At 40.1% G+C, this 11,135-nt stretch overlaps 1 protein-coding gene across 3 annotated transcripts; it reads left to right on the forward strand.

Moving 5' to 3' along the window:
* On the forward strand, positions 1–10,255 carry dctn4 (dynactin 4). 3 transcript variants are annotated; one of them, XM_030739490.1, is made up of 15 exons: positions 1–213; positions 913–983; positions 1,095–1,273; positions 1,405–1,448; positions 3,547–3,654; positions 4,249–4,269; positions 4,771–4,844; positions 5,626–5,738; positions 5,828–5,937; positions 6,051–6,124; positions 6,463–6,517; positions 6,721–6,828; positions 8,752–8,849; positions 8,933–9,171; positions 9,748–10,255. In XM_030739490.1, the coding sequence occupies exons 1-14, from the start codon at positions 79–81 to the stop codon at positions 9,150–9,152; spliced, it is 1,410 nt and encodes a 469-aa protein (XP_030595350.1). In that variant the 5' UTR covers positions 1–78; the 3' UTR covers positions 9,153–9,171; positions 9,748–10,255. The 3 variants fall into 3 exon arrangements, with proteins under 3 accessions (XP_030595350.1, XP_030595348.1, XP_030595351.1); XM_030739488.1 differs by having other exon boundaries at positions 8,933–10,255; XM_030739491.1 differs by lacking the exon at positions 4,249–4,269 and having other exon boundaries at positions 8,933–10,255.
* Positions 10,256–11,135: the final 880 nt, after the last annotated feature.

Below are 11,135 nucleotides of genomic sequence, written 5' to 3' on the forward strand. Positions count from 1 at the left end.
CGGGCCGGGCGGCCAGCGGTGACATCAACATTAGCAGACGGTGCAGTGAGTCGTTGGACTCGGCTACGCTGAGCAGAGATGGCGTCTCTTCTGCAGCCAGATAGAGTTGTCTATCTGGTTCGTGGGGAAAAAAAGATTAGAGCTCCCCTATCTCAGCTTTATTTCTGTCGCTATTGCAGTGAGCTACGGTCTCTGGAATGCGTGTCTCATGAGGTACGTTAGTGTTTCTCCTTGTCATCCTCCGGTAACGGCAAGCTAACAGTTAGCCTTTTCTAGCTACTTTGTTACCTGATGTTAGCTTTGACAGGTAGGAGGGTCTAGTTCAGTCACACGGTGCGCTCTCTGGCTAGGCCGCTTCTCAATCAAAGGGTCCCCTTCATCTCATTGGCTGCACAGTTTCGCTTCCGCTGAGTGAAAGAACCGAGAGAGCAAGCTAACAGGCTGTTGCTATCAATAGACTTTAGCGATAAACGGGCTAGCTAGCTTATATTAAGATATGAGTGTCATGCTCTGTTATTAAAACAAATAAACAAACAAAATATTTGGACGTCTCTCTACCTCTGCTAACGCCGTCAGTGTTAAACGCTTGTAAGCTTAGGACACCACGCCCAGAGCGATTTAGCTAGATTTTCCCATCAGTGGCATCATCATCATCGGATAACCTGACTTCATTTGCAAAGCTGTTGATATTTGATTGAAAACATATTTTTCACTTCCTACAAAAATGGCTGCCCCTCTTTTTCATTGTGCCATACTGTCCAATAGAAATGATAACCATATACAATAATAATCTTAATTGTTATTCCTCCAAACACTATTGGTGATCCAATAGTTGGGAAGCTGGGAAGTTTGTATGAGATGCATTTTAATCCTGATTGCCTGCTCTGCTGCCCCTCTGTCTCTGTTGTTCAGGTGGACTCCCACTATTGTCCCAGCTGTCTGGAAAACATGCCTTCTGCAGAGGCAAAGCTTAAAAAGAACAGGTGAGTATGCAGATTCATAGTAAAGGCTGCAAGTTTATATTGCACCCCTTATGCCGTCATGCCATTAATAGCCTTCCTTTCATTCCTAATTATATGTGTGCCCTGTTGTAGGTGTGCAAACTGTTTTGACTGCCCATGTTGCATGCACACACTGTCTACTCGGGCCACTAACATCCCAGCTCCTCTGCCTGATGATCCTACCAAGACAGCCATGAAGAAAGCCTACTATTTGGCCTGTGGCTTCTGTCGCTGGACCTCAAGAGATGTGGGGATGGCTGACAAATCAGTTGGTGGGTGATGATGCATTTTTAATAATGGGTCATAATTAGTTCACGAGTCCTAGTCAGTGCCTTTTTCTAAGGCAGTATTTGTTCACTGTGGCCGTCTTAAATCTGATGTTGGTGCATTTTGTTTACTGCAGCCAGCGGCGGATGGCAGGAGCCGGAGAACCCTCACACCCAGCGGGTAGGTTTTTCCCCTGTGGCCATTTAAATTATCTCAAGTTGCTCACATGTTTCTCGATCACACATTGCTTACTTTTAAATAGATGCGTCCCTGAGTAAGTGACATCGTGCAACCCAGGCAAAGTCAAACTAAATAGCTGAACATTTGCTTTGCTTTAGGCTGCAAATTTGGCACATGCTCCCATTTAGTTCATTTTTCTTCTTGAAATGAACAGATTTGTACATGCGTAGTTATTGTATAAAATCAATTTTGTTTTTGACTTTTCACTTATTATTCCACAGTTACAGCTACAAGTTAATTTAATAGCATAACATTGTAAGTCAATCAAATTAACCTGTAAAAAATTGCCTACATTCAGTACTTAATGCAGCTCCAAGTACCTGACTTGCTCTTAGTTTGCATACGATTGTCACATGCTACTTTATTATAACATTGTGCATTCTCCAAAATGCGACCAACTGCAGTAGGACATAATGCAGTTTGAGCTGTGTCATAGCCCAAACTGCTATGGATTTTTTGGGCTAATGCTTATACTGGTTCTCTGGGAAAAAAAACTTATTCTGATAAATCGGTGGATATAATGTACACTCTATTGCCAAAAGTATGTGTTACACAGGTATATAAAACAAGCACCTAGGCATGCAGACTGCTTCTACAAGCATTTGTGAAAGAATGGGTCACTTTCAGGAGCTCAGTGAATTCCAGTGTGGCACTGTGATAGGATGCTACCAACGCAATAAGTCCAGTCTTGAAATTTCATCGCTATCAATTATTCCATAGTCAACTGTTAGTGGTATTCTAAAAAAAGTGGACATGATTGGGAGTGACAGCAACTCAGCCACGATGTGGAAGGCCACAGAAAATCACAGAGTGGGGTCAGCGGATGCTGAGGCGCATAGTGCACAGAGGTCATCAACTTTCTGCAGAGTCAATCACTACAGACATCCAAACTTGACGTGGCCTTCACATTAGCTCAAGAACAGTGTGTAGAGAGCTTCATGGAATGGGTTTCTATGGCTGAGCAGCTGCATCTAAGCCTTACATCACCGGGCACAATGCAAAATGTCGGATGCAGTGATGTAAAGCATACCAACACTGGACTCTAGAGCAATGGAGACGTCGTCTCTGGAGTGATAAATCACGCTTCTTTGTCTGGCAGTCCGATGGAAGAGTCTGGGTTTGGTGGTTTCCAGGAGAACAGTACTTGTCTGACTGCATGGTGCCAAGTGTAAAGTTTGGTGGAGGGGGGATTATGGAGGGGGATTGTTATTCAGCAGTTGGGCTCGGCTCCTTCGTTCCAGTGAAAGGAACTTTTAATGCTTCAGCATGCCAAGACATTTTGGATGATTTCATGCTCCCAACATTGTGGGAACAGTTTGGGGATGGCCCCTTCCTGTTTCAACATGACAGCACACCACTGCACAAAGCAAGGACCATAAAGACATGGATGAGAGAGTTCGGTATGGAAGAACTTGACTGGTCTGCACAGAGTCCTGACCTCAACCGATAGAACACCTCTGAGGTGAATTAGAGCGGAGACTGCGAGCCAGGCCTTCTTGTCCAACATCAGTCTCTGGCCTCACAAATGTGCTTCTGGAAGAATATATGTATACATACACACACACACACACACACACACACACACACACACACACACACACACACACACACACACACACACACACACACACACACACACCAGTTGACTAAGCATCTGAAAATCTGCTCACGTGTAATCTTGGAGTTGGAGCCCCTCAGCAAATTAATGAAGTTAACTCTAAATGATCCCAACAACTTATTTTAACATTATTTTCTGTTGAAACAAAAGTTACACAACACACATATGAGACAACATATAAACTGATATCATTATCATGATAGGCCAGCATCAGACAATGATATCGGTCAAGCTCTTAATTTTTTTAATATACTGTATTTTGTTCGACATACTATGTACAAGGACATCGTAAATCTTTTTTGTGCCTGCTAAATAGTGTGGTAGTATAGATATTGATATGAACCCAAGTGTGCAGTTCTCATTTAAATTACAAAAGACAAAACCTGCTTTCATAATTTTTCTTTTGTTTGTTTGCTACAGATCAACAAGCTGATTGAGTATTACCAGCAGCTGGCCCACCGAGAGAAGCAGGAGAGAGACAGGAAGAAGATGGCCAGGAGACGACAGTGCATGCCCCTGGCGTTCTCGGTACTCAGAATGTTAGCCATCGCCTCAGTTTGATGTGTTGTCATTACAAATAACAGTAGTAATTTGCAAATAACAGATTAATTTACTTTGACTTTGATCTAAATAATAGATATTGGAATATTTTTGTGTGCCAGTAAGCATATTATTTGATTTGCATAACTTCAGCCAAAGCAGGAGGGAATAAATTTGCTGTCTTATTTAAAGATTGACACCATATCCATTCTCTTACCCTGCTTTCAAAAATAAATTTCACAACAGCAACAATTTCAGTTTCCCTAAAAGGCCAAAACACAGTAAAAAATGTGCATATTCAGTTTTAGTCCCCCTGCCGTGGATGTAGTCTTCACGCTTCCTTAGCTTGGCACATTGTTCACACCTGCCACTTTCTTCTTAAGCAATACTTAACATCCACTTAAGCTGCGATGTCCTGCAGTTGTTTTCCATCACTGATGTATTTCTGTTGCTGTTGCATGTCACCAAATGCCACTAATGTTTTGCTTAATCGCTTTGGTTTCACCTTGTTCTTTGTTCTCTCTCTTTTTTTTTTTTTTTTCTTTGCTTATGCACTCTGACATTTTGGTTTTTACCCCCCAGCAACACACTATTCATGTGGTGGTGAGTTGTATTTTTCACAATTTGGGTATTCTCATCTTTACAGTAGCACCGTCTTCTATTTCTCTCAGTTCCTGTCTACTCTGTTACTGACCTCACAGATCACATGAATGTCTCGATCCACACAAAGGGAGCCTTGATGTTGATTAGAGGGAGGGAAGCAATAGAAGAGCTTTCTCTTTGAAAACATTTATTCATACTAATATTAGTTGATTCTCTCCATCTACTCTGAGTAGAAAGGCTCTTCTTTAGTTTCTTACCACAAGCTAATTTAAACAGTTTGTTCTTTATGTATTGTTTTTCCAAATGTGAAATGCCATTTTGTTACTTTTTTTGTTGTTGTTGTTTTTCACAAGTTATCATAAATTCCCGTTTTGGGTCAGGGTGTTCAATTTGTCATGTAGAAAAATAGCCGTAGATCCATTTTTATAAATCATCTTGAGATTTCATTCATTTTCACCAGGCTAGCTCCCTCATTGTGTTTTGTCCTCCAATTCCACTCAGGAAAAATATGGCCTTGGGACCAGACTGCAGAGGCAGAGGCCCGGAGCTCCCCTATCAAGCCTGGCTGGCCTTTCGTGAGTTTTTTTTTTGTCATCTATTGGGAATTATTGCAGCTTTTAACACATCCCATGAACCAGTTTTGCCCTTTTGAACTTTTTTTGACTTTAAAGGTCAGCACTGGGTTTGCATGTTTCATCCCTGTAATTACACATTTTTAATATGCATATTATCAGTGACTCAGATAAATTTTCTGCTGTCCACAAACCATTAGTTTGATTAATTTCAGGGTGCCATAAAAATGAATTTGCAGAGCCTTGAAACTTGGCTTAGAATACTTATTGCAGTTAATCCATCACAATGAACAGTTTGTCACCTTTATTTCCCCCTCTCAAGTTGCATCATCACCTTGCACTGTTAACAGAATTGTTAACAGAAATTGTTCACCAGAATTCTTTCAAGGACCCTGCCTAACATTTTAAATTAATGATTAGCTGACAAAAGGCAGTGTATTGATAAAGTATGCTGTCAGACCGAGGGGACAAATGTAAAGCCGGCGAGGACTCAACGAAAAGAGTGATGTGTATTTCGGTGTCTCTTGTTACAAAGGACTCCTGTGCAGTAGCCAAGTATGAAAACTTGGATGCCCTTGAAGGCATTGACCTTAAGTTTTCCAGAGTCTTTGTTCTAACTGTAACCACACAACTTTTATTTAAGTTATTCATAAAGCTCCAAAGCCTCCAAAAATAACTGCACTGTTTGCATTGCAGTGTACTTAATTAACTTCCAGTTGCTTTAAAGACAATCATTAAAGAGAAACAACAGATCATTAAGCAGTATTTATGTAAACCTAATTAGCCTTAAAGAGGGTGAGGACCAGAAGGAGATCAGCATCGAACCAGCCCAGGCCCTTGATGAGGTGGAGCCCCTGCCTGAGGATTGTTATACCAGACCCATCAATTTACCTGAAGGTGAGATCTTGTCTGGAGCACACTAAAGAGTACTGAGAACTTCTCTGAGTGAGGTTGAGTTGAATCTGTGTTTTCTTTTGTTGTCCCAGTGACCACACTGCGCCAACGGCTTCTGCAGCCAGACTTCCAACCCGCGGGGGCGTCTCAGCTCCACCCAAGACACAAACACCTCCTGATGAAGCGCTCGCTGCGCTGCAGGGTCAGAACCACTTCAGGCTTTTAGTGTTCCATATTTATCAAAGCCTCTCTTTTAACAGAGTGTATTTACATGACAGTGTTTATTTTTTTTTCCTTCTTCATTCCCTTCTCCAGAAATGCGAGCACAACTTGAGCAAGCCAGAGTTTAATCCTACTTCAATCAAGTTTAAAATTCAGCTGGTGGCTGTGTGAGTGCCGCTCTTCAGTTTCTGTTTTTCTTGGTGAAGCCGATCCGTTTATCGTGAGAAGTTTAAATGTAGTTTAGTTAGATGACTGTACCCAGAGGTCAGGAACCTTTTCATGCAAAAACAGCTTAAATCTACAAAAAAGTTTGCTTATATCATATTAGGTGGAGATGATTATCATAGATAGATGCTTTGTTGATCCCACAGGGGAAATTATTGTCATTGTGTGCTTTTTTTAATTGATTTTGTTTTCAGGAGTTTAGACATTAACTGAATTGTTTGTGAAATGCTGTCATTGTGGTGGTGTGTTGATGTGTTGACTGGCCTCCTTCCTTCCACAGGAGTTATATCCCAGAAGTGAGAATCATGTCCATTCCAAATCTCCGGAACGGGAAGGTCCGTGCACACGCTGACTTTGGCAGAGTAGCTTTGCCTTTTAATATTTTTTTTTAAATTCTTTATGTAAATAAACGTAACCTTAATGTTTTAAGTTTCTAATAGACTGTTAAAATGAAAAATCACTGTGTTTAGAAAAAAAAGGCATCTAGACAATACTTGAGGTAAAACATTTGTCTTTTCCCCTCATTCTGTGTATTTAGGAGAGCCAGGTGCTGCTGACTCTGACCAACCCAGTGGAGAACATCACCCATGTCACACTGGCTGCTTGTGAGGAAAATGATCCTGATGACATTAATAGCACTGCAAAGGTATTTTTTTTTAATAGTTTGTTAATACAGGACAAAAGATCCCATTTGTAATTTCTTTAATGGGACGTAAAATCAGTCCTCAGCACTCAGGGCTTTTTTTGCCCATCTGTAACCTAAAATCAGTCTTAAGCACATAACCAAAAAAGCTGCTCACAGTTGTTCTCCATCTGCTTTTTCATAAGCTCCAGATGGCACATGGCAAACTGTGGGTCCTACAAAAGTTACTGCAGGGTTGTTGCCTTTTTTGTTTTTTTTAATATTTTGAAATTTGTAAGCTTTTGTTGCAACTGGCATGTTGTAACAGGGGCAACAAAGACAGGAAAAGTTTTAAAATACCAAGAGAATAAATAAATTTGCTTGCGGCAGCCAATTAGGTTCATTGGCAGCAGGTAATTGACACAATAAGAGCATATCAGAGAGGCTGAGTCTTTCAGAGGTAAAGTTGGGGAGGGTTTTATCATCTGACTTTTGTAATATTATTAACGAGTTCAGAGAATCCAGAGAAATTTCAGAAGGGAAATCAATGACAGGGATTTCCTTTAAGAAATCTGCATCTAGAAATGCTAAAACTATCTAACAGGGAAAACCAAATATAAACAACATTCAGAAACCCAGCCCTTTCATTCATTTTTAATGGAAAATGGACCACATATAATAGATTTTAGAAAATCATAGATGCCGTGTACTCCGGGCTATGAGGAAGAGCCATCTGGCTAGTTGTTAGTTAGCATGTGTTCGTGCGGGGGTGCATTAGTGCATACGGGTAACTTTTAACGTCTGTGAAGGCACCATCAATGCTCAGCAGTATAAATATGTATTAGAGCATTATATGACAGCTGAAATACATTGTGCACATATTACAGTAGCTTTGTGGTAAACGAGCCCAGGTGCTGAAGTGGGCTGCCTGCAGTCCAGACTGGCCCCTGATAGAAAACTTATGGTGCATTATGACACAAAAATATGACAAAGGAGGCCACAAGCAGCAAAAGTGCTTTAACAAGTGCAGCAGTCGGTCGTCTCAGCTCCCAAACACTTAGAAGTGTTAGAAAAAGAGGTGATGCAACACAGTGGTAAACATGCCTCTCCCCCAGCTTTTAGCTTTTTTTAATGTGCTGGCATCAGATATAAAATGAGCATATGTTCTTTAAAAAATCATTTCATTCTGTATTTATTTACATTTTGCACAGCGTCTCAGCTGTTTTGGAAACTGAGTTGTCGGTAGCCTTCACATCATCTCTCCATACTGTTTGTCACAGCTAACAGTGCTGCCTGCTGCCAGCAGCTGCTCTCAGGCTCTCTGACTACAGGCTTTTTTTTTAAGTTATCGGCCTCTTTAGTGATGAAGTCATGGGTCATCCTGGGTAAGGAAGAGCTCCTGGCCAAATAAGAGCATCCCGATGACCCATTTCCATTGACGTTCTGGCCAAATGGAGAGTGCAGTCCTGTCTTTCTGCTCGATCTGATGTCCAAACACCTGGAGGGCATTGTGAACCATATCAAGCTATGCTCGGTTGAGTTTTATCGCCACTTCTCATGGCTGGGTTCACCCACCTCCTGCATATATATTTTTTTTATGTATCACATCTGTGCTTTCTGTAAGTCCGTATATATGTAACAGCTGAAAAGTTGCATCAATTTTAGCAACAAGTGGGATTCAGACCCCCCCCCCCCCCCCCCAAAAAAAAAAAAAAAACCCACAACACAGATATAAACGGTCAGCTGAGGACTGCTTTTTATGTGAGGCGTAGAATTCAGTAAAATACATCTTTTTATTTAATAGCCGTCTTTATTAATTTTAAGGCTCAATGAACTTAAATAGACGTGTAATAATTCATCTTCATGAGACTCTAAGATGTTTTAAAATGGAAGAGCCACATTTAAAATCATCTTCCCACAGAAGTCAGTCATTGTTATTTTTTGCAGGTTATAGTACCCAGTAAGGAACTGCTGTTGGCAGGAAAGGATGCTGCTGCTGAGTATGATGAACTAGCTGAACCTCAGGACTTCCAGGATGACCCAGAGTAAGTTATTACACAAACAGGCGCTCGCTCTTAAAAGTAATGGCGCGAGAGAACTCTCAACCTGATATGTGTCCTCTCCACAGTGTCGTTGCCTTCAGGAAATCCAACAAGATTGGTTTCTTTATCAAAGTGATCCCTCAGAAGGAAGAGGACACGGATGTCGCCGTTTCTTTTAAGATGCGACACGACTTCCGCAACCTCGCAGCTCCCGTCAGGCCAAGCGAGGAGGGAGCCGACACTGCCGCCGAAGCCATCTGGCTCACTCACCACGTAGAGCTGAGGCTGGGACCGCTCGCTCCCTGAACACGAATACTGCGTTTACCAGTGTTAGGCTCTTCGAACTAGTTTCTTCAAACTGGGATTCATTTAATTGAAAACTGATTTCTGATTCAGCTCGTTGATGTCTAAGAATTATTTGATATTTTTGAGGCTTTCAAATGCTGTTGCTATGCTTTGGCTTAAGTCACATCAGCAGCTTGTTAAAAATACAGTGAGTGCAGCTCCCTGTGCTGCCTGGTTTATAAAACAGTATGAAGCCATGACTGGCTGCACACTAACTGATAACTGTGGATTCTTGGTTCAGTTTATTGTTGCCTGATGTACCAAAAACCTCCCTTTTCTCATCCTAAACACTATCGAGTTTATCAGTAAGAAGCAGTTTAGTATGTGGATACGTTGAACAGATCCGTATATATGCATATTAGTTACTTAGTTGATTAAATGTATAACTTTCTTTCTCTCCACCCTTGATGCACTTTTTGTCTCAGCTGTGCTGTGCTGTGGTTATTTTGTATATTTGTCTCTACTGTTTGTAGACAATAGAAGTTTAAATTCAAAGCTGAGGAAATGAGATTATAGAAACTTAAAATGCGTGACGTCGACGAGCAGAATCAGAAATCAGAACGAAGAACAATCTGAACGAATCCCAGCCGTGAAACACGCACACACCTCTGCGCTTTCAGCTTGTGAATCCTCGTCATTCTTTAGACAATAGTAGGATAATTACGTGCATGCTTCACATATAGTAAAAACTGCACAGGCTAGACGGTGTCTTCACAGTTACGGATTCTGTAGTTTTCTTATCAAAAAGATCTTCTTTGGATAAATCAAGATAGTTTTAATATTGTCTGAAGTTGCACAGTAACTGTTAATGGCACTCTGAGGAGGATTTATGACAAGCTGTATAAATGACATGAAGTACAAAGTGCCCATCATTTCTGTGTATTGAAACACTATTTTTTTGTCTGATTTGAAAACTTGCTTTTGGTTCGTAGAGCTCACTGACCTCCCTGTCAGTGTGTGTTGTTAGCTGCTGCCATCTTTTGGTCTTGGTAAATAAAAAAAAAACTGTCCTGACATCACAGTTAATTATCTGTACTGGCTAATAAATAATGCTGTCAAAGAGAGCTCTTTGATGTCTTATGTTCTAAGCTGACATGAGTTTAAAAGTGGTTAATCCACACTGTGTTCTTATTTGGGGCAAGGCATTTGGCATGAATTGGGTTTCTAGCACTTTTCCTGCTAAAATAACGCTCTTAAAGCAATGAACTTTAAACAGTGACACTGCAGACCTGACAGCTATGGTGCTTAACAGATTTATTAGATCGCCTGTGATAAAAATGAGAAAAATATTTTAGAAATCTGTCTAAAAATTTGTGTAAAACAAACAAAAACTGAAATCATGTTTTTATACCCAATTTTGAGCTGGACTTTCCTAATGAAGCCAGAAATATTCAAGCATAAAATTCAACCACTTAAAATTCATTTTTCTGTTACAGGAATGCAAGTAAATGAGTAATTGGGCACCTTAATCAAAAATATACTTTCTTTTTTCTACTTTTTTGTAAATTGAAAAATTTGTAAATTTGAAAATTCATGGATAATAATAATTATATTTTCACATTAATTAGGATTTTGATTGAAGAGCTTGTCTATAGTGAGGTATTGACTATTACAGAAACATAAAAATGATTTTGATAATTACCAATACTGTTAATTTAGGGCAACTGTGCCATAAACCTTCCACCGGGTGGTGGTCTAAAGCATTTGTTAAGCACTGTAAATAATATAAAGTTATATAAATAGGCTGGATTTTTCTCTGCTGTCTTTTTTCTCTTTTTTTAAACTTATTTTTATTAATTCATGTAATACAACAAAAAGTACATTTGATGATGCGCATTTATCTTTACAGAACTATATTCATATATCATTCTTTATTTCTGGCTTAATTAAACCTCTGTTTAAGAAATACATTTCATCAGTCAACCAGTTTAGTCTGCATTTATA

The sequence above is a fragment of the Archocentrus centrarchus genome, chromosome 10, assembly GCF_007364275.1.
Source record: "Archocentrus centrarchus isolate MPI-CPG fArcCen1 chromosome 10, fArcCen1, whole genome shotgun sequence".
NCBI classification, from domain to species: Eukaryota; Metazoa; Chordata; class Actinopteri; order Cichliformes; family Cichlidae; genus Archocentrus; species Archocentrus centrarchus.